At 35.7% G+C, this 23,951-nt stretch overlaps 2 protein-coding genes and 2 long non-coding RNA genes across 6 annotated transcripts; 3 read left to right on the forward strand and 1 right to left on the reverse strand.

The window, feature by feature from the left end:
* The first annotated feature begins 3,851 nt into the window (after window positions 1-3,851).
* LOC126628661 (uncharacterized) lies at window positions 3,852-8,089 on the forward strand. Its single transcript, XR_007625515.1, has 2 exons — window positions 3,852-4,313; window positions 5,185-8,089. It is a non-coding gene; the product is annotated as an uncharacterized LOC126628661 (long non-coding RNA).
* Window positions 8,090-8,888: 799 nt separating this feature from the next.
* On the forward strand, window positions 8,889-11,847 carry LOC126628659 (autophagy-related protein 18c-like). Of its 3 annotated transcripts, none has more exons than XM_050298432.1 (6): window positions 8,889-9,042; window positions 9,185-9,247; window positions 9,666-10,529; window positions 10,785-11,040; window positions 11,215-11,338; window positions 11,609-11,847. In XM_050298432.1, the coding sequence occupies exons 3-6, from the start codon at window positions 9,774-9,776 to the stop codon at window positions 11,703-11,705; spliced, it is 1,233 nt and encodes a 410-aa protein (XP_050154389.1). In that variant the 5' UTR covers window positions 8,889-9,042; window positions 9,185-9,247; window positions 9,666-9,773; the 3' UTR covers window positions 11,706-11,847. The 3 variants fall into 3 exon arrangements, with proteins under 3 accessions (XP_050154389.1, XP_050154390.1, XP_050154391.1); XM_050298433.1 differs by having other exon boundaries at window positions 9,758-10,529; XM_050298434.1 differs by having other exon boundaries at window positions 9,787-10,529.
* A 229-nt stretch (window positions 11,848-12,076) lies between these two features.
* Window positions 12,077-15,451, reverse strand: LOC126628662 (uncharacterized). The gene is made up of 2 exons (XR_007625516.1): window positions 15,211-15,451; window positions 12,077-12,607 (listed from the first exon to the last, which is right to left on the reverse strand). It is a non-coding gene; the product is annotated as an uncharacterized LOC126628662 (long non-coding RNA).
* Window positions 15,452-16,655: 1,204 nt separating this feature from the next.
* LOC126630458 (disease resistance protein RPV1-like) lies at window positions 16,656-23,367 on the forward strand. The gene is made up of 5 exons (XM_050300585.1): window positions 16,656-17,799; window positions 20,083-21,202; window positions 21,442-21,723; window positions 21,830-22,537; window positions 22,650-23,367. The coding sequence occupies exons 1-5, from the start codon at window positions 17,291-17,293 to the stop codon at window positions 23,193-23,195; spliced, it is 3,165 nt and encodes a 1,054-aa protein (XP_050156542.1). The 5' UTR covers window positions 16,656-17,290; the 3' UTR covers window positions 23,196-23,367.
* Window positions 23,368-23,951: the final 584 nt, after the last annotated feature.

Here is a 23,951-nt window from a genome sequence, read left to right on the forward strand (position 1 = left end):
TTTCAGTAAACGCGGAAAACAAGAATCATAATGACCAATATCATTTGTAGGCTTCATTTATAACTATTTTAGTCCAAATAACTCATTGTTTGAAAATTCCTCATCTAAACATATACCATTACAATGCATGTACTTTTCTGAAATAGCATTACTATGCATGACGTTGCTGCATGCCATGAAATGCAATATATAATAAACCTAAGTGGTCCATTAGCTTTTGCATTCCAAGTCAATAAACTTTATAAGGTGGTGTATATTTTATTAGTGACATGAATCTAACAAGGAAAAGCAGGAACCAAAACTGTTTGTGGTCCAGTGACATAGCCTGGCTTGCCGTTGCTGCTCCCCATAGTCGATGGCTGTGGAATCAAAGTCGTACCATCGTCAGCCCTGCAATCTTCATGTCTTTCTTTTTAGTGCTAAAAAAGTAATACAAAAACAGCTCATGCATTCACGCATTTGGTTAATAATTCAATATTTTACTTGTTCATTTTCCTTCTGCTACTCAAATAGCTTCAACTTCTGCCTTTTGGGACCACAATTTGGCAAAACCATTTATTTGTTTTTGCATCATGGATCATTGGCTGAGGTGTTGACTCCTATAATTTGCATCATTTGGTTATTTTTTTGGCTTCTTAGGCACTGGAAGTTTCTGACTGCTATCAGTTGATTACATATTTCCCCTTCATGTTTACCAGCAATAGAGCCTTCGAAGAATATCTGGACCAAAAGGCTAGGGTTTCCTCAACTTATTTACTAACAAAGCATCTATTTCCTTGTTGTAACTTGTACATGTAACTTGTAAGGCCTAACTGAGAGTTATTTAGAGTTAATGGTTAAAGATATGTTTAAGGTTACTTTTGAAAGGGTTAAAAGTTCTTTCTGACAACTAAGAACGCTTCTGATTACGTGCGGCAGAAAACGTAAAGAGTTTATAGGTTGTAGAAGCATTTTCTGGAGAAACACCAACTAGGTGCTACATTTCCATGTGTTTTGCTGTAAACATGTTGAAATTTTAAACACTTACACCAAAAACAATTTTGAAAGGGTTAAAAGTGTTATTAGGAAACCAAAAACACTTTCATATATAACAGCATTTGACATAAAAAACGTTGAAGTGCGTTTATGTGAAACACAGTATTTCTTACAAAAATTCCAACGTGTATCTAATGGAAGCGATTTTAACAGTCCCGTTATGGTTTGATTGCTAGTTGGCCATGACACTAAAACCAGATTGAAATTTGAGACCATCTGGTCTTTGGTGGTGGCTATGATAATGCAGGACTGATCCTGTCCCTTAGCATTTTGATTTGACTCTTGCGCACTTTCCCATTGAGCAATGAGTGCATATAGTGGTAAAAGATCGCAATATCCAGTCTCTCAGAGGCTTAGATATGTATACAATATGATGATGGCAAACAGGACTAGCTAAAAAAATGCACAGATGCCCGTCTGTTTTTTCCATAAGCACTCTATGCCACTCATGACCCTATTAGCACATCAAATTAGGAACACTTGTATGAAAGTTATGTTACCTTTCATGGCCGATTGTTCATGTACTAACTTGTTTTGGGTGCATCCCTTGTTTTTTAAGCCATGCAAGCTATTCCCCAAATCGAAATGAGTTCTTTTGTAGAGGCTGATTGTATACAAATATTTGTCTATTTTTCTTATATTATTATGTAAAAATTATATTTCTAAGATTTTAATAAGGACGGATAACAATAAAGAATCGTTTGAATGCGTGCATTCTCTCATTAACACCCAACACAACCAGAATCTAGAGCTAAAGCTAGGTCCGAACTCGATTATGAAATGCACTCGGCGAGGGCGGCTACAACTGTCACGTAAATTTGTCATTTTATCCAAAACTTTCCTCCCAAAGGAACAGTGCCTGGGGTGAAAATTGTTTAAGCATGTCGCAAAATAGAATTACATAATGCGAAACAGGATGATAGTAAAATCTGTCTCACTAAAAAATGATAAAAAGGACATCATGGACATGACACATGAGTTTGGCTGTTTCTTTTGTGCGTACATACCAACCCTAACCCCCCAAGGATCCTTCCCTAACCCCAACCCCAAGACTGAAAGGATACCACTACCACTACTAGTGCCATTGTGGTGTTTACTTGTTAGAAACTGAGCCATACATTGATTGACCCCAGAGAATTAGAAAAGAAATCCCAAAGTGGTAGCTGCAGTGGGAGTGGGACTGTGATGAGAGTGCACACAGTACACTCTCAGAGATAAACGTGGGCTGTCGGTTGTCCCCCTCCAATAATATTTTTTTCCGGTGTTGAGGGGATCAAAATTTTTAATTAAAATTTTTAATTTAAATGATGTGGATGTTGATAATGAAAAATGTTGATTAACATGCTTATTTTTTAATTGTAACACATCTTTTAATTTGTAAATTTAATTTAAAATTTAGTCTTTCTAGTATTATTATTATTTTTCACTGGATTTCATTATCTTTCCTCAAATAAATTGCTTTACACTACATAACGTTTTATCACAGTGACAAAAATCAATTATCTATACATTCCGATGAGGGTTCAGTCTTCATTTATTCTTCTCTCTCCTAACTAGTGTTTGAAATATCCTGGATATGCTTGATATTTCCACGGAAATGTCCAAAAATTAAGGGAACGATATGGAAATAGGGGCCCATATCCGCGATATTTTCGGAAATTAGTCAATTTTCTCGATATTTTCCATATTTTAATGAAATATCCTAGATTTGTAGACAATTTACAAAAAGTTTGCAGGAAATATCCATGAGCCTATGCATCATTTATTTATTTTAATTTCTTTCTTTATGGAATTAGTTTACTTCAATAAAACTTGTGCTGCTTTCGTGACGAAAATTTCAATTAAGTTATGTATAATTTATTCTTTCTAGTGAAATGCTTTATTTTATTATTTGTCATTAAAATGAAGTTTTTCTTCTCACATGTCACATACTTATTGTTTACACAGTATCTAATTATTAATTATTGATTCATACGTGTGTTGTGGCTTCATATGACATTCCCTAAAAAATAATTTTAAATTTCCATATTTTTAAACAAATTTCCATCATTTCTATTGAAGAATCAATGATATTCGACATATCAATTAATATTTCCACAAATTTACCTATTGATATTTTCACCCATACTAATATTTTAGACACTGCTCTAACAACTAATTATATAACATACTGACTACCGCTGTGGACAAACAAATTGCTCTGCATCCGTTATTATTATACACAGTTAAATTTAAGTTAAAAGTCATCCCATAAAACGTAACTTTAAGTTAACAGTCGTCACATAAAATACAAGTGCATGTTATTGTTTTTCTCGACTAATCATGGTAATTAAGTTTATCAAAATACCTAAGTGGTAGTTGCAGTGGGACTGTGAGAAACATTCTTTCAATCTGTTAAATTAGAATCATCATACGTTCGTTCGTAGTTCAATTCCTTTTAATAAATATAATAAAAGAAATAGTATCTTGAATTTGGATCAGGATAGACTCATTGTTCAATCCCCTTCAATACAACCGAAAACAGTATGTTAAAATTAAATCAACAAGAAAAATTTATTAATTAATGGAAATCATTTAGTGTTGATGTTTTTTTGTAACATTAGTATGGGTAATACTAGAGATTAAATTTTCTAAATTAAAATTTGTAAACCAAATAATGTAACATTAATATTAAATTATTACTTAAGTATTTTTTATTAATAACACATTATTTAATTTGTAAATATATTTTAAAATTTTAATCTCCCAATACCCAAAAATCCTACAGTACAAACTCAAATCCAATTCAAGACCCTGTCTATATATATTCTTCTCCTTTCATTGGGTCAGCTAAAGTGTTGTTTACATGTGCGTGTTGGGGTGTGTGTCTGTGAGAGAGAGACTCCTTAATTAATTATCTCTCACAAACCCTTTCTTGTTTATCTTCATAATTATCTTCTAGTGAAAATTCTCCTGAAAGCAGAAAAGTGAAACCCCCCTCTCTCTGGCCTGCGTTTAGATTTGCTAAGATCCTGAGTCGCTTTCCTGCGTCTGACTTTCATATGGCCATGGGGACAATGACCCATCTTTTCTATTTGCATCACAAATATAAAACTCTCTCCTGGAACTCCCTTTCCTTCTTCTCCTGACAGGAAAATATGGATTAGGGTTTTGAAGAACGCCTCTAATTACTAAGATTTTAGGGTTTCGGTCTCTTCCATTATTCTGTACACTATTTGTGGATCCTATATTCTGCAGACGAAGATACTACTACTTACCGCTTGGAAGGTTCATAACCAGTGAGTCAATGTCTTCTCTCTCTCTCTCTCTCTCTCTCTCTCTCTCTCTCTCTATATATATATATATATTGTTAGTTTTTCATACTGTATGCCTTTGGGGGGTTTAATTTACCCCCTCTTCTAGCTGCAGTCCTTTGGTCTGGTATTGTATTTGGTCCTTTAATTTTTGCTTTAATTGATTTAATCTGAAGCAGAAAGTTGGTTTTATTTGTAAGATTCAAGTCTCTTAATTTATATGACTATTAGCCTCTTCGTTTTAAGCTATAGTCATTTTGTATGAATATTAGAGCGTCTTTGTTTTTCAGTTTGCTAAAGATTCACTTGTTACCTTAGCCTCCTTAAAGAACCAAATGTTATTGTTTTTTTTTTCAACTGTAATATATTTATGCGCTCCTTTTTAAACTAACTTAACGAATTGATTTTCCAACTGTATATTATATGTTCATAATGAAACTTGGGGTCGTATCAGTACTACTCTAGATTTCTGAAATAGACATTTTAATTTATTTTCGACTTCTGGGATTTATGAGAATCTGAGACCAAACATAAGTTTAATCAACTTGTACGTGTTTGATAATTCCTAGCTACTCAATGAATTGGAAAATCTTTTGGGTAGTGATATATAGCCATTGATTTAGGACTGAGATATATCTTTACCTATTTAAATATCTTCCTGTTTTTTTTCCTTGAAGAATCCATGGAAAGGAATAGGGTTGCTCTTAATTAAGCTAATTTTTTGGCATTTTCTTAATGGAAAAAGCTCTCAATATAATGAAAAAGCACTTTCTTGTATTTGAAAAATTGAATAAATGAATTCGGTGTCTTTTTTTCTGGACTAAGAATTCAATATGTCTTTGTCTATGATTTGCAGATGTTGAAGTTGCTTTCATTGATTTGGATTGTGAAAGTGGTGCACAGTACTACCAGTACTACTGCAGTTGCATGGTGGGGTTTACTTGATTTATGGATACAAATTTACAATGCAATATCCGCTAGGTGTAAAAATTATATGGTGAATATTGAAGAAATGGGGAGAGAGAGCTTTCTTCAGTCCACTCATGGATAGAATTCGAAAGGGTTGTTGAAGTAACTGCCGACTCATTCACTCAAGCACTCAGTAGAGATTAAAGGAGTGTAAACATCAGACAATTTGCTACTGTGATTGTGTGAATGAAGCGGGAGATATTTTACATCCCTCTTTCTCTGCGCTTGGACTGAAGGGAGCTCCTCCTTTTCATTCTCTCCACTTTTCTCCATCCCTCAGTTAAGGTTTAGGAGCACTAAACTAAGTTAGGTGCCAAAACTTAGTTACTACTAATTAGTTTCATATGCGTATATATCAGTTAGGGAAGAGTTAATAGTATCATCATCATCATTCTTTCCCATCTGTTACATGCTTAAGTTGACTGATGGTTACCATTTGGTTCTCTGGCAAGAAGTAATGTGTAGTTCTCTTACTGAAATGTGTAGTTTAGCTTCATAGTTTAGCAACACAAGTTATGAATGTATATATGTTCAGATTCAGAGTCTAGTAACATAAGTTAAGAAATACATGTTTAGATTCACAATCTACCAACATAAGCCATTGCATATATGCACCCCTCATAAGCATTTGATGAATCAATTTGCTTGTTGTAATAGCAAAAACACCTTTTCTGAATTTCATGGGTTACTAGTTACTAGTAGCTGTACTCCAACTAGTACCAATGACCATGCATATGAAGAAGGGGCCTACGTCAAGTGCCTTCTCTTGTCCACGGGGTTGATCACAGCTCTCCCATTGTCCTCCTCTAATAATTTTACTTCATCTCCTCTACTTTTTTCACCCGACAAGTAATCTTGGTCAGGTGCTTTTATCTTTATTTACTTTCCCATCTTTTTAAATAATGTTCAGTATGTAACTTTTCCCTTTCCCCCACTCTCTCACCTGTGATACTCAAAGAAAACATGTGTCATCTGTAGGTTCTCCATATTGTGCATGCTAAAAAAGAACACTGAAGGTTCTCGGTTTAGTTTGCAGTTTTTCTCATGTACTTCAAAATTCAAATCGTGTGTAGGCCATGCCAGTAACATGCAGCATGCATGCACTCACCATTCATGACATTTTACCAAAAAATTTCAAGAAACTGTGCTCTTTTCTTTAGGCTAAAGAAACTGTGTTTTCTGCAATATTGGCCAAGTACTTATTTAGTGTGTGTGTGTGTATATACACATACATACATATATATATATACATACATACATATATATATATATATACATACATACATATATATATATATATATATATATATGCAGGCAGAAGGCCTCGATTTTCATTCTTGCATTGCATGTGTTCATCGAAAGGTGTACACTATGTCACACTTTTAATTCATCTGGAGTTGAGCCATCCAGTCTTCTATGCTGTCATTCGTTGATTTATTTTATTTTTTAATTAGAGCAATAAGATCAGATGCTTAATCCGTACTTAACCAAATACTTTATAAATAATGGTCGTATTTGTTGAACAGATAAGGAAATTAAAGCCAGCATTTTATATAATCTTTTGTTGGAGTCGGGTTATATTTTTAAGTTATTTCTGAAACTGGACGGTGAGTGGCTTTATCTGACTATGTGGTGAGTTTATATATTTCCATATTTGGAATGGATTGGAGCTGATGTGCCAGATCGCAGAGAGCTTGGAGCTCCTCCACTTGATGTTTTAATATTTGTAAAATGTGCTGCAGAGTGACCTATATTAGCATGCACTGTGATCCGTTTATTTTAATTTTTTTTCTTTCTTTTCAGGAGTTTCAACTTCAAGTTCCAATTTTTTCTTTCTTTTCAGGAGTTTCAAGTTCCAATGGTGCAGCTCGAGTACTATATTTTGTTAGGATCAAGTTCGAATTTATTGTTTTATTATTTTCACCATTTCACTAATCTTTTGCCTTTTTCTCGGGGCATGATAAATGACAAAGGGGTGGTGGTAATTCAATTAGAAGGAAGTAGTTAGTCTACAACAACAAAACTTTATCTTACTAAGTGGGTCGGCTGTATAAAGTACTTCAATGTATTCATTTTTGTGTTAAGTTTTACATTAATTTCAAGTGTATCCTGAAGTAATTCTCAAGAACATGGAAATTTTAGGGTATAGGAGTTTTTGGGCTCATTTGAAAGTATCAGAATGGAAGGAAGCCATGAAAAGTCCAAGGCGAAGCTACTCGGCCCCATAGACCAAGAAGCCCAAGGTATGAGAAGCCTAGGATGGAACACGGCCGAGCACAAGAGGGCGATCGCTGGTCGGTGTCATGCATTAACTGCTGACCAACAAGAGCATGTGGAGATTGTCTTTAAGGAAAGGTCTACTCAGATGTCAATCGCGTAGCTTGGTGACTCGAAGCCAACTGCAAGGACCCCGGATGGGACACAAAGCAAATCAGAGAAGCGCTCGGAGATATTGGGTTGAACGATTGAGACCGATCGAGAAGAATAGTGCACTTTACTCTGGGAATGTGAGTACACTCAACTGGACAACCATGATTACTTCACCGTCGAATGTCATGTTGGCACGTAAAAAGATGTGCTAGTACGTTAGTCTACATAGATGACAAAATAAATGCCCATTAGAAGGGATCCAAAGCACTGGAGTTTTCTGAGGGCCTATATAAATGGGTGTGGAATTTGGATCCTCTTATCGGGGTTGGATAAAAAAAGAGATTATGTGTATTAGCCGAGCGTTATCTTACAATTAATTGAATTTGTGCAAAACAGTCGACCTAGACCAATTTGAGGGTTTACCACTTACATTCCATACCTATTAAGGGTTTAAGATATTTGTTTGTTAAGCTTATAACCTGATGAGTGTCATCAAACTCATCTGGATTTGATCTATAAGTTTTGAGCGTTAATGAATTTATTAATGATGCTCACGTCTTTAAGAGTATTTATCAACGAAGAAAAAAAAAAACTACTTCAAATTTTTCTAAATTCAAATTTAAAACAAATTTAGGTATTTGGATAATCTCCATAGAAGACAAAGTGGGACAATAAATGACAAATTACGCTTCCTAAGAATGAATTTTGGCATCAAGTAATCCCTTTTTATAATTGAGTGGGATCAACATCAAGTTGATCAACTAATCTTTGTATGTAAGTACTTTTAAAATAGTTGAAAGTACTTTTAGTGAAAATATTTTTAAAACTAGTTCTTTGTATATTCTAATCTTTGCATGAAAGTGCTTTTAAAATAGTTGAATTGAAAGTACTTTTGGTGAAAATATTTTTAAAACCAGTTCTTTGTAAATATACAAGTGTTTTTAAAACCATTTATTTATACAAACCTTTTCTTAAAGCGTTTTCAGTCATTTAAAAAAGCAAGTGAGAATTGAAATGAGCAGTAGCAATGTGGTCCAAATTCGCATTTGGTGAAAATTGAAACTAAAACCTTTCACTTACAAGTGAAAATAAATACAACTAAATCGTAGTAATAAGCACTTTTAATCTTTTAAAAAAAGTATTTATGAAATTTACTTGCATTTTAATTTAAAAATATTTCAATAAAAACGCTTTCAGTCAGTTTAATAAACGAGCAATTGAGCAACATCTATTTTCAACAAAAAGAATAAAAACCAAACAAGGAGAGGAAAGAAAATAAAAAGAGAATCGAAAATTTAAAAAAGGAAAGACAGACGTATCGCTGTCGTCTCCTCTCGTCTCGTCTGGTGTTGATGGCCTGTCTCAGATCGAAAAGGTCAGTTCATCCAAATTCAGCAATTGACTCTCAAACTCTGAATCTGATTTCATCTCCTTCCTGCTGTTGCCCTCCAGTCCCCTCTTCTCTCTTTCTTCCATAAATTTAATCAATTAATTCGATTTTTCATTTTTTCTGATAGAGCATCTGCGGCGCCACGGAAGATTCAGTATTTGCCTGATCGTTGTCAAACGCTGTAGCAGCTGTGAGTTTGTCAAAATTTATAATTATGGTTATTGATTGCTCATGATCTTCTCATTGCTGTACTGTGAAAAGAAAAGATGGATAATTTGCTGCTAAATGTGCTTAATTTAATGGAGATTAGCTATATTTTTAGTACAATTAGGTTAATTTGATGATGGGTATTGGAGATCTTTCTCTAAAGGATGGTAATTTATATAGAATTTTATAAGTTTTCTCTCTTTCGGGTTACTTTTTGTTTCGAATTAGTTGGATTTAGTAAGGTTGATTTGATATTCGTGTTAAATTTATACTTTCTGTTTGAAATTGTTGTTCCCTATAAGTAACTGGTACTCTTTTCCCAGCTTTAGGAACTGATAGAAACTGCTTTTATTGTATTTGAAATTTTTGACATTGATTTAATTTTTTTGATGGAATGACAGAATTAATCTTGTGCACCTGTGGTTATCCATCTTTTGGTGCTCGGGTTATCTGTCGTTTCGCATGATTATTGATTGTGGAAATTGGTTTTAAGTGGGCCTGATTCCCTCATGAGTTCAACAGTGTCAACATCTCGAGGAATGCATTCACCCGCAAGGCTTGGCATGCATGAATCACCGGATTCTGGGGCTTCTGGTTCTTACAACCCGCTCGAACCAGATGTCAATGACAGTGAAACGGATTTGCTCTCTGTATCGTGGAATCAGGACTACGGTTGCTTTTCTGCAGGCACAAGCAATGGTTTTCGAATCTACAACTGCGAGCCTTTCAAAGAAACTTTTAGGCGTGATTTGAAAAGTGGGGGATTCAAAATTGTGGAGATGCTATTCCGATGCAACATTCTTGTACTTGTTGGTAGCGGGGACAATTCACAATATCCGCCTAACAAGGTTATGATTTGGGATGATCATCAGAGTCGATGTATTGGTGAATTTTCATTCAGATCTGAGGTTCGTGCTGTAAAGTTAAGGCGTGATCGCATAGTTGTGGTTCTTGAGCACAAAATATATGGTTACAACTTTATGGATCTGAAGCTGCTGCATCAGATTGAGACTGTAGCAAATCCTAGGGGATTGTGCAGCCTTTCACACCATCCAAATACATCTGTGCTGGCTTGCCCGGGCCTTCAACGAGGACAAGTTCGAATTGAACATTTTGGGCTGAACTTGACGAAGTTAATCAATGCTCATGATTCTCATATTGCATGCTTGACCTTAACAATGGACGGGCTGCTTCTTGCAACTGCTAGTAATAAGGGTACTTTGATAAGAATCTTCAACACAATGGATGGGACTCGCTTGCAAGAGGTAGCATATTGCATGTGAACTTTTAGTAATATATTATGGTGGTTCCTCAAGTTTATGATGAATGGCTTCAGATTCCGTACGAGAAAGTTAATTTTTTAAACTAACATGCTGTGAATTACTAAATAGAAGAACAAAGGTCATTCGTATTAGCCATAAATTTTCTTTTATAATGTTATTCTTTTGTGGATGCGAGGAATGACGCCCACTAGTAATTGTGTTTCAAGAGGGTTATATTAATCTATTGCCTTTGTGTAGGTACGGAGAGGAGTGGACAGAGCAGAAATTTACAGTATTGCTCTTTCTCCAAATGTTCAGTGGTTGGCAGCATCGAGTGATAAAGGCACTGTGCATATATTCAGCCTCAGAGTTAGAGTATTCGGGGAGGTTCTTTCTGCTCATAATTCTGCTCAAGGGGCAGCAATGTTTCAGCAGAACTCTTCAAATTCCCTGGATCCTCTTATTTCTCCAAGCACCGGTGCCAATTCTAGTTCATCATTGTCTTTCATGGGAGGTAATAAAATTGTGCTCAAACTTCTTTTCAAGACTAACACGAGTTATCTGCTTGGATACTACGCTTCTCCATTTTAAGTGTTTGAGGGACTTCAGTTTGGATTTCTCCATAATTTTTTGCCCTTGAATGGTTTTTTTAAGTGTTGTAAAAATAATCATTCTGACAATTTTGCAGGGGTTTTACCTAAATATTTTAGCTCAGAACGGTCATTTGCTCGGTTCCACTTGCCAGAAGACACTCAATTCATTACTGCATTTGGTTCTCAAAACACTGTCATCATTGTTGGCATGGATGGGAGGTATGCTCTCTCTTTGTGTATGCATGTGTGTGTTTCTATTTCTTCTTGCATTTTCCGCTAGCCTAAAAGTTGTGGAAATATTCGAGTAATTCTTCCTCAACGGTTTCATCGAGATTCATATACATAGATTTTGAATCCTTTCTGAAGATCAAAGAAAATAAACGGAATGAAGATTATTTAGATCGACCTCCCTTTAGTTGTCGCCTTTTTTTGGACCAACTCATCTGTCTCCCACCCCTGCTCACTGGTTCCTTTTTTCTGGTTTATCAGTTTCTACAAGTGCAGTTTTGATCCAGTAAATGGAGGTGAGATGGTGCAGCAGGAATACGTACGCTTTCTGAAAACCGAAAGCAGGCGGCCCGGTTAGAATTTGTTCGAATGAGTCGTGGAACTATACATTCTTTCATCCTATGTAAATATTGATTTGGAATATCCGTTGGATGTAAATATTTGGAAATGTTGTGTTCCTTTTTACTTCATCTCGTAAAATAAAGCAATCTTTATAGCTACTTTGCCAGAAGCAAACCTGTCCCATAAATTGCTTGGCTACTCATCTCTAACTCTACAATCGTAACATTGTTGATTCAGCCTCGGAAATGGCGCAAAACATAAGAACCTAAACAATCAGGCCACTCTCGAACAATCTTCAGCTCGGTCGCTCATAAAACCCGGCTTGATCACGACCCTTATCCACCCTCCCTCTGTGAACGCAAGCACTTTAAGACAACAATGAAGGTGAACAGAACAAGTTTTTCACCGGCATTTCATAAAAAATTCTTCGTCCTTCGTTCAAACAACCACATTTCTGCATTTCCAGGTCTAGTAGTGAATCCAAGTTCACTTCTAACATATTCATGAATTGTTTTACCAAGCTCCAAAATTTTCAACGCTGTGCAAGCTGAAATGGTGCTTACAACCGTAGCTTCATCAGGCTTCTCGTTGCTCTCACATCGCATCCCCCGAAACACATCCAAAGCCTCCTAAAAAATCCTGCACCTAAGATACCTCGAGATCGTAACGTTCCAACAAAGCCTGTTTCTCTCAGGCATTTCATCAAACACCTGCTTGAAACTCTGAACCATGTCGACGAGCGAGTTACACACATACACATCAAACCCAATTCCGGTTTTTACCCCAAACCCATGAAACCTTCACCTTCCCGAACCTCTCCCAAGCATCCAAAGGCTTTGAAAACAAATGGTTGTTTCCGGCATTGGAAAACTCGATGTGGGCAAGTCCTTTCTCTACTCCAAAGCCTTCCTTGTCCGCCTTGAGTTGTTGTGGCGGTGGTTGGGGTGACACTCAACCTGGTTGTAGTGTCTGCTAGTTTGTATCCCCTTCCATCGTTTTCTTTCTCGTTGTGCCTGTTTGGTGTTAGCCAAGGCTCTCCTGTTGTTTTCGGCTTCGGCCTTGGTTTGTTTTTCCTCTTCCAAAAAAAAAAAATAATAATAATAATAATAAAAATAATAATAATAAAAATGGAACTTTAACGAAAAATCATATTTTTAAACTAAAAAGTCAATCATATACTATTCACTTTATCTTTTATTTTGTCCTTATCGTTAAAACTTAAAATTTTCAAGCTATTTTCATTAAAAAAAACTATCGAAAAGTAAAAAAAACACTTTAATTTTAATGAAAAATGACAAATAAAGGTGTAGTAAATAGTACCAAGGAAAGATAAAAATGTGGTTTTTCTTTAAAAGTGAACAGTACCGAAAATGTTTCGTTAAAAGTCCTTAATAATAATTTGATGGGTGCCCCAACTTTGAAACTTTTAACAAATTAATAAGAAGTGCTAAATGCATTGACCAAAAAATGAGAAGAACATGGAACATGAACTTCTTGGCTAAGCATTTAATAAAGGGTTAATCTCATTTTACTATTTTGAAATTTTTTGATTTTTAACATTTGATACATAAAATTGTTTTCATTTCCGAGTGGTACCTAAAGTCATAATTTTGGAACATTTTCATACATACGTCAAAGTTGCTATTAAATCAGCTGTTAATGGATGACGTGGCATCCATTGAACAATAATTGAACATTACGTGCCAATATGCGTCCACCTGGATATTAAAAACATTAAAAAAAAAATTTCTGGGCTCTATCCTGTCCCATCACCCACCCCACGTTCCCCTGATACCCACCCTGACACTCCATCCCTTCTAATCTCCCTTCTCTCTTCTGCACCTACCCCCTTCATCCTCTCCCTTCTCTCTTCTGCATCCACCCCCTCCCTCCTCGACTCCCCGCACCATTAACGAGGAGATCATCTCTCTCCTCTCCTTTCCTTTCTCTCTGTCTCTCTTTTCATTGACTTCCCTTCCACTTCTCTCCGATTTGCTACCGTCACTGCCGCCCTCTAATAGAGCTCTCGTTCCCAAAGAGAGCCTAGGATTTCCAATTTCAAATTTCGAACAATCCCAGGGGTTTGGAAATTGGATTTCTCCAAAGTTTCAAGGGTTTCCATTTCAATTTGTGTTGAAATTTCTTAATTTGGTGGTGATTTTGAGATTATTGAATCTGCGGAAATTGGGGAATTGAGGGGAGGTTGTGGATTTGGATGAGAGAGGAGGTTGATTGTGTATGTGTTTGTGCTATAAAGGACTTCGGGCTCGTCGTTTGGACTGGTGCAAATATGGATGAGAGACGACGCTCTCCGCCGCAGATTTGTACTGCAGGGAAGACGATGGGAGGGGGAGCGAGGGAGGAAGATGCCCTTGTAAATTTTTTATTTTTAAATATTTTTATTTATTAATTTTTAATAATTACGTGGCTTTCATATTGACACGTGACATCTAGTTATTGTGGACGCTATGTCATCGGTTTATAGAGATTCTGACGGAAAAGTTAAGGAAGCATTTTTGCTCATCATTATAAACTATGATGTATGCTTACCATACACATAATTAATTGACATGTGTCATTTCACTTCATTCTAGTTCATTTACACATTAAACGTTAGTTTTTCAATTTTGAAGAAAATTAAAAAAGTATTTTTGCTTACCATCATAAAACTATGGTGTATGCTCATCATACACATAATCAATTGACACGTGTCATTTCACTTGATTCTAGTTAATTTTCACATTAAATGTTAGTTTTTTAATTTTGAAAAAAATTAACAGACGTATGAAAGTGTTTCAAAATTATGACTTTAAGTACTACTTTGAAATGAAAAAAAAATTACGTATCAAATATTAAAAACCAAGAACTTCATGGCAGTAAACTAAGATTAACCTTTTAATAAAGGGAACTTTAACGAAAAGCACCCGGTACTGTTCACTTTAACGAAAAACCACATTTATACACTAAAAAGTCAATCCTGGTACTATTCACTTTACCCTTTATTTTGTCCTTATCATTAAAACTCAAAGTTTTCAAACCCTTTTCATTAGTTTTCCTTTTAATAAATTAGGACGTGCCCTCACGTTCGGACCAGGATCTTCTCCTGAGCTAAGGATGAGGATCCTCCTCATCAAGGGATGTAGACTGTTAGATGAAAATTTAATGACTACAATTATTATAACTTTAAAGGAATTCACTTGTTTGTAACCGTTGGATTTTTATCCAACAGTCCACACCAATTGATGAGAAGGATCTTTATCCTTAGCTCAGGAGAGGATGTGGTCCCTCACGTTCTCTTTTTTTGGCTCCTTTGCCATATCTTATTCTTTATCATTTTTGTCGTAATTATTTTTATCGGTAAAAGAAAGAGAGAAAATTTTATCTGACGACATGTTTTGTTTTTCTTTTCATTTTGTCAATTTTTGGTGGGATATTATATTCATAGTTACATCACTAATCGATAAATTTACTCAAAATCTGCAGAGATCAACAAATCAGAGCAGACTTTAAATAAATCTTACCCGATTAAATAACCAAAAAGTCTTCAAAACGCCGCGTTCTCCCTCCCCCTGCATGAACCAAATCTAAACGTCGTAAAAATTTCAATGCTATTCCTCCATAGAACCATTCTCTGTGCATTGCAACGCCGTAGAAATTTCACTTTGCTCCTCTGAGCTCGCCGGAGCTCCCTCCTAGATCTCGGCCTCCGCCGCAACCCCTTCATCCTTTTCGTTTCGCTTCGAATATCTGAGCTTTTCTAGATGTCGGTGAAGTGACAGAGCCAAGAATTTACAGCAATAGGATCAAAAAATAGCTTTCAAAAATCAATTATACTTTCATTTAAAAATATATTTTAAACTCAAATCCGAAATCTCACATACACCAATAGCTCTCACTCACAAAGAACAAGTAGAGAATACGAAAATACATAAAAAGTTTTCTCTATCACCAATATGAGTAATTTGCTCAAATGAGAGCAAAAAATGAAGCAATCCAACGGGAACACTAAAGCGGCATAATCTTCAAAACCCATATCTCAGATTTCTCTATGAAGTGCTCACCTCTTCGATAACTCTACATTTCTTCCATAACTCTATATTTCAATCGATTCAGTTGACGTTTAATGCATTAATTTCAAAAGTAAATAGTAGATCGGCATAATCTTCAAAACCCATATCTCAGATTTCTCTATGAAGTGCTCACCTCTTCGATTTCATTCACTTGCCTATGTTAGTGTAGCCTTTCACTGTACATATAGCTCTTGAAATTTTGAAGATCTGATAGATTTTTTTTGCTTTGAATTCGAATTGGGTATTTTAGTTAGTGACAATGTCTAGCAAAACTAATATTCTTACTATTATTTGTACTATCTTTTTAATAGAAATATGACTTACATATAAATATAACTTACATGCATGACAAACTTTATTTTTATTAAAAAGATGATACAAATAGTACAATTAAGAAATAAATATAGCATCAATTCAAATTTGATTTCTTTAAATTTTGTTATTTATTTATGTAATCTCAATTGAAGTGCATCTATGCAGACACTTCCTCAACTCCGAGGACTTTCGGTTCGCAGTGCCGATGCGTAGATATTCGTTGGAAGGATAAATTTTTAGAAAATTAATGAAATAGTTTGAAAACTTTGAATTTTAACTATAAAGACAAAATAAAGAGTAAAGTGAATGGTACTATGATTGACTTTTTAATGTAAAAATATGATTTTTCGTTAAAATGAATAATACCGAAAACTTTTATTCTCTAAATTTTTCTAGGTACCCGGCACATGTGCTTACATGGAGTTCCTCATTAATAAATGTTTGACACATGTGCCGCTACTGTTTAAATGACTATTAGGGTTAATGCTTTTATTAAAATACCTCTTTTATCCTTATACTTTTCAGAAAATAATAAATAAATAAAAAGAGTGAGATTCTTTTGCCATGATGCCATGATGCCCATCCCCACCATCCCCTCGCCTCTCTCTCTCTCTCTCTCTCTCTCTTCCCTTTTTATTTCTTCTACGCCAGAAAATACACAAGGGATGTCGGCGACCTCAGCGGCTGATAGATCGGGATTGGCGACGTCAGATCTGAGTTTGGAGTCGCCGCCGACAATTCCTGGGTTCCGTAGAAATAAGAGTGGGATAGAAAAAGTGGTATAAAAAAGGAGAAAGTCGAAGAGAGAGAAGTGATGGATGAAGCTAGTAAAATCGCCGGCCGATGATGGAGGTGGGTGCAGATTGACCGGTACTTAGTTGGTATTTTTTTAGATTTAAAAGAATAAAAATATAAAGGAGTTAAGTGATTATTGGTGGAACTTCATGTCAGCATATGTGCCGGTACTCAGTTGAGCGCGGTTTCGTTAAAGCGGTTTTTTTCCCGATCTTTTCCGAAACTTCAATCTCAGCCGTCCAGTGATCAGATCGTGAGGCCACGAACATCGTGGTTTTCCCCTGGAAACGTTCTTGGTTTTCTTCAAAACTTGGGGCCGATGCTTCCTGGAAAGAACAAAAAGTGTCCCTTCAGTATTATATATACTCTTGTGCTCGCTCGATTGGAACCACTGTAGTGCCGTAAACAGTAACACCACACCATGACATCCCATGAAGCCTCCTCCTCAAAACTCTGGAATTACGACGTGTTCATGAGTTTTAGAGGCGAAGATACACGCAACGGCTTCACGGGCCACCTTCACGCTGCGTTACAAGACAGGGGCTTCAATGCCTTTATTGATGAGGATAATCTGAAAAGAGGGGAAGAAATAAAACCCGAACTGTTGCGGGCAATCGAAGAGTCCAGAATCTCGGTAATTGTCTTCTCAAAGAGGTACGCGGAATCAAGATGGTGTCTTGACGAGCTGGTAAAGATCATGGAATGTAGAGAAAAGCTGGGGCAAAAGGTTTTGCCAATATTCTATCACGTCGATCCTTCACATGTGAGGAAGCAGGAAGGTTGTTTAGCCCGAGCATTTAAGAAGCACGAAGATGGCATCCTTGAAGAAGAAGATGACAAAGAACGCGAAGCCAAGAAAGAAAGGGTAAAGCAGTGGAAAGAGGCTCTTACTCAAGCTGCAAATTTGTCTGGCCACGATCTTAATAACGGGTAACCATTTTCATTGGACTTGGACGTCTTTCAATACTAGACTAGTTTACTAGTAATGCTGCTATCTATTTTCGGCTTTTCCACCTTCTGAAACATGTTAATGAATGGTCGTTAGGCAGATAGCACACAGGAAAAATAGCTTCATTGATTGAAACATCAAGATTTGCAAGATATAATCTCAGTTTACAAAAGTTTAATTATATTTAAGCGCATATTTAAAATATATTTTACAAAAGTTTAATTATATTTAAGCGCCTAAAATTTGAAGGTTTTTTCTTTTTTATCAAACATCTGTGCTTTTTAAGATTTTGAGTAAGATGCTTAGGTACATTAGGCTACAGCAGTATTTTTTTATTTATCAAATTAAAAATTATGTTTATAATTTTCGAAATTATGAGGAACCGTGGATATGGTATAAAAATGCCAAATAACTTTCAAGACGGAAGTTATCCTATAGAAGGGCCTAACGAATTCGAAATTGGAATTAGAAGATCTTTTTTAATTGATTCTTAAGAGCATAATATGAGTTATTCAGTATATTTTGATTTGATCACATTCGTGGGTGGTCCTATAAAGAAACACTTATGATGCTAGAACTCATTTTAAAGGTATTTTAGAAGCTGTGGACTCCTTTTTAAGAGATAATCATGCTCACAATACACTTAATTATTTATCATTTGTCATTTCAATTAATTTTAGTTAACTTTTACAATAAATATTAATTTTTTAATTGTGAAAAAAATTAACCAAAGTTAGTTGAAAAGTCACATGACACGTGATTAGGTGTATGGTGAGCAAAAATCTCCCGTAAATATTTACCTAATTATCTCTTTTATTATATTTTTTTCTCCTAAAATTAAAATATGATCTTATCTTCAAGATAACAAAAATAGTGGATGTTTACATTTAAAAAAAAAATTATTATGTATACATTTCATTGAGATAATTATTTGTATACATTACTGGTACGTTTAGTATTAGTTTTCATGCGTTGATATTATTCATATTACGGATCGATACGTTTATTTTTAATTTTTGGTGCGTTCATTTTTTGTACATATTGTTAATTGGTAATTTGGTACGTTTAGTTTTAATTTTTGTACATATCATCGATTGATTTTTTTTTTTTGAGCAAACATATCATCGATTGATAACTTAATAATTTATTTGGATTATTACTAATATTAATTTTGGTATAAAGAAGGCTAGATTTAGGGGCTTTGGATATTATTTTTGAATCTTAGAAAGACGGCATTTTAAAAAATATGGCACAAAAATTGTAGAAAGTAGTTTAATAAAAAGTCTAAAAGCCAGGGATGTTTGGTCTAACAAATTTAAAAATCAAGCACCTAAATCAAAATTTCCCTTTTACAAATCATATGAAGTGATTCTTGATGATTAAATTTTCATTGGTGACACATCTCATAATTTGCTAATTTGACCTAAAAATATGTTACTAAAATGAAATTTTTGGCATTGAAAGTTATATACAATACTCCAAGTCCACGCATCGAAAATTAAGGTTATTTTGTTCTAGGGTTTAAATGATATTGGGCATATCTCTCCTATATATTGCAAGTTGATTTTAGGTTGAAATCAGTGTATCAAATAGATATATGCTAGTTTAGTCGATTTGTATATGTATATAATTGCACCAATGAGAAATAATATGTTGTGCTAAAGTGTCAAATATGAAATCAATAAACTAATATAAGAAAATAGAACAAAAACGAAACAATCCAAAATGACATAAAAGATTTATACTCGTTCGGCTTAAACTCGTATGCATTTCGAAGATAGCAAGAAAATTCCACTACTAATCAAAATAAAGATTACAAATATAATTTAATTCTCAAATTCTAAATCCCACATATACCCAATAACTCTCACTAAATTTCTTCTCTCCCAAAAGCCACAAAAGCAACACCAATATCTTTGAATGTGGAATTGGCAACAAAAACCACAAGAAAGCATCACATGCCTTGTGTACTTGCACTTGCTGCGGCAAATACCCTAGCCACTCACGTGGCAAGCACATGGTGCAAACAAAAAGAACCAGACAAATCCAACACAACAGACTACACTGTCTTTCTTCCAAATCTCCTCTGGTTCTATTTTTTTTTTTTCACAAATCCCAAACCATAATTTCTTAAACCTTTATTGAAAGTCTAAGAAGTCAGGCTATATTATCACCCTCCATGTCGTTCATGTTTACTAATTGAGTGAAGGTGATAGCTTCTAGTAATCCTTCATTGAGTTAATGCTGACTAATTGAGTTTTCAGGCATGAAGCAAAGCTTATTAGGAGAATTGTTGAAGAGAATATTAGGGAATTGCTTCCCCGCACAGATGAATTACACGTGGCCAAATACCCGGTTGGAATCGACTCTCGTGTTCAACCAATTATCAGTGATATTTCAAGTGGTGGATCAGATGACGTTAAAATGGTTGGAATTTGGGGGATGGGTGGATTGGGCAAAACAACTGTTGCCAAAGCCATTTATAACAAAATTCATCATAGCTTCCAATTCAAATGCTTCCTTGAAGATGTTTGCCACCATGGTACAAGCCAACATGGTCTGCTCTGTTTGCAACAAAAATTTATTTCTGACATCTTACAACATGCCAAGCCTCAAATTATTAGTAGCGTTGCTGCAGGGATCCCTGTTATAAGACAACACCTCCAACGTAGAAGGGTACTCGTCATTATTGACAATGTAGATAAGGTGGAGCAACTAAATGCAATAGCTGGAAGTCGTGAATGGTTTGGTCCAGGAAGTATAATTATCATAACAACAAGAGATGAGCATTTACTAAATCAACTGAGAGCGGATATGAGATATCGAGCTCGGGGAATGAATAAAGAGGAAGCTCTTGAGCTTTTCAGTTGGCATGCATTTGACAATAGTTGCCCTAATGAAAAATATCTTGAATTGTCAAAGAAGGTAGTTTCTTACTGTGGGGGTTTGCCGTTAGCACTCCAAGTTCTAGGCTCTTCTCTTATTGGCAGACCCAAAATAGAGTGGGAAAGCTATCTGGAGAAATTGGAAAGAATACCTGAAGAAGACATTATTACAAAACTAAGAATCAGCTTTGATGGGCTAGATGATACTGAGAAGGCTATATTCCTTGATATATGTTTCTTTCTTGAAATCAGCCAGGGTTATGTGAACAAGGATTATGTTACAAAAATATTAGATGGATGTGGGTTATCTCCAATAATAGGAATCAGTGTTCTCCGTGAACGGTGCCTTGTAGCTGTTGAACGAGGCAAGCTGAAGATGCATGATTTGATTCGAGAAATGGGCAAGATAATCATTTCTGAAAAATCTCCTACTCAACCTGAAAGATTGAGTAGACTGTGGGACCCTAAAACCGCAACAGATGTGTTGACAAATAAATCTGTAAGTAGATTCCCAACAAAGTTTAATATTAATGCTCGCTAACTCATATCCCAGTGCAACTGCTTACATTTAATAATATTTAGAAATATATTTATAAGTACAATAAACCTTCACGTGGAAATAGAAGCAATTAAATCGATTTCCAACCGATTATATGACTATTGTTTGTAAGTAAATCATTTTTCAGACGCAAATTACCCTTTTCTTACTCATCATATGTCGTTTTGTTTACTTAACAGGGATCTGAAGAAATTGAAGCACTATCTGTAGATTTGCCCAGCTCTAAAAAAATGGCTAGTTTCAGTACAAAAGCATTTGTCAATATGAAAAAACTGAGATTGCTAAGGCTCAACTATGTAGAGCTCACTGGAAGCTTCAAACATTTTCCAAAAGAGTTGAGATGGTTGTGCTGGCATCGATTCCCTTTCAAGTACATGCCAGAGCATCTTCTTAATCAGCCAAAACTTGTTGCCCTTGACCTGCAGTTCAGCAAACTTAGAAAAGGCTGGAAGAATTCCAAGGTACAATCACCCCCTAGCGGATTATAATTAATTCCCACTCTGATTTTATTTTTTAAGCCATGTTCTTCTTGGATTTTGAATAATATTTTCTTTTGGGTTTGTGCAGCCACTCGAAAATTTGAAAATCCTTGATCTCAGTGATTCCCTTCTGTTAAAACAGTCACCAGACTTCTCAAGGCTCCCAAATCTTGGAGAACTGCATTTTTCATACTGTGAGAGTTTGTCCAAGATTCACCCATCCATCGGTCAACTTAAAAAACTCACTTTGGTAAATTTTGAATACTGCCAAAAGCTTAGGTGTCTCCCAGGGGAATTCTGTAAATTGAAATCTGTTGAGACTCTTCTACTTAATGATTGCAGTTCATTAAGAGAACTGCCTGGGGGCTTAGGGGAGATGGTATCATTGAGAAAACTGTATGTAACTAGTACAGCCATAAAACAATTCCCCAACGACCTTGGGAGTCTAATTTCTTTACAAAAGTTGAAACTTAGAGACAATAGTTGTCTTAGCCTACCTAGCCTCAGTGGTCTTTCAAGTCTTGTATCTTTGAGGTTATCTGTGTGCAAGAATCTTCGTGCAATCCCCAATTTACCAACAAATTTGGAAGTCTTGGAAGCAGATTTCTGCCCTGCATTGGAGACAATGCCAGACTTTTCGCAAATGTCAAACATGAGACAACTGTGCCTAGATAATTCGCCCAAAGTAAGAGAGGTTCCAGGTTTAGGCTTGGGCAAATCATTAAACTCCATGACAGAGCTTTGTATGCGCGGGTGCACCAATCTCACAGCTGAGTTTAGGAACAACATCCTACAGGTCTCTCTCTATCTCTATCTCCTCCTACTCTTGTCTTTCTCTGTCAATCACACACACAAACACAATCGCACATGTACAAGTATTTGACACTATATTACTATGTATGTTATAGGGATGGACTTCTTGCGGAGGTGGTGGTATTTTTCTGAATGAGATTTATGATATTCCGGAGTGGTTTGACTTTGTTGGTGACGGCAATAAAGTCAGTTTTGATGTTCTTCAATGTGATGGTCGTAATTTTAAAGGTTTGACACTCTGCTTGGTTTGCTCGCAGTTCCAATTTGGAATGGTTACCTTTACTGTTGTAAATTGTACCAAGCGTACTACTTCGAGGGTCTCTAAGCCTACTTCGGGAGGAAGAGAGGATTATTTTTGGCAGGTACAATTATCGAACGATAAGCTCAAGCTCAATTTGCAAGGCGGGGACAAGATTGTTATTCATTTAGAGGGTTATTATTCTTGTACGGTGAAGAAAATTGGGGTAAATCTACTATGGGACAAACCTTTGAAGGAAAACAAGCATCTTGGTAGGGGTGATTATTATTACTATGAATATGAATCTGAAGCAGTTCCGGATTGGTTGTATGATGAGTCAAGTCCGGTACCACCAGGTCGGCAGTCTTTCTTGTTTTCCCAGCTCTGTTGTTCGGACATTTGATTTGATCGCATCCAACAGATGATTTGTTCCTCATTTTACTGACAATTCATTTGCGATATTGACTAGTTGTTCAGTTGTTAATTGTTCTATGCTTTACAAATATTCATATTCTCTTGTGGAACCAAATTATTAGCTTCAGTCCTGAATCAAAATTTTAGATTGAAATGTGCAATTACTGACCATGGATGCAAACATATAGAAATCGGGACTATAATCTTACTTGAGACCCTTTCTATCAACTCCTCTGCTTCATCTGACAGTCTAGCACGGCCAAGAAGGTCGATCAGGCAACCATAGTGTTCGAACCTCGCTCAATCTCATATATCTTTCTCTTGGAGTTGAAGAACAAGAACACACAACCCTCATCTACCAACCCTCTGTGAACGCAGTCAGTTAAGACAACAATGAAGGTGAAATCATCAGGCTTCATGCCAATTTTCGTGAACAACTCGATTCCTTTGCTTGTCTTGCCATTCCTTGCAGGCCCATAAATGATTGAAGTCCAAAGATTTGTCCATGTTCCAACATTTTGCATACATTTCTGTAACCGTGGTACCAACAACTGCATCAATTTTTAATTCTGTTATATTCGATGTGCCCATGAATCCATTCCCCTTGCTCTAATGCTCCCAACGGAGCATAGCCCGTGAGGAGAGCAACCACTGTAAATTTATCCCCTTTTAACTCTTTTAGTTTGCGAGCTCGTTTGGATGTACTTTTAAAATGATTGAAAACGTTTTTTCAGAAAATGTTTTT

The sequence above is a fragment of the Malus sylvestris genome, chromosome 7 (genome assembly GCF_916048215.2).
Source record: "Malus sylvestris chromosome 7, drMalSylv7.2, whole genome shotgun sequence".
Taxonomy (NCBI): domain Eukaryota; kingdom Viridiplantae; phylum Streptophyta; class Magnoliopsida; order Rosales; family Rosaceae; genus Malus; species Malus sylvestris.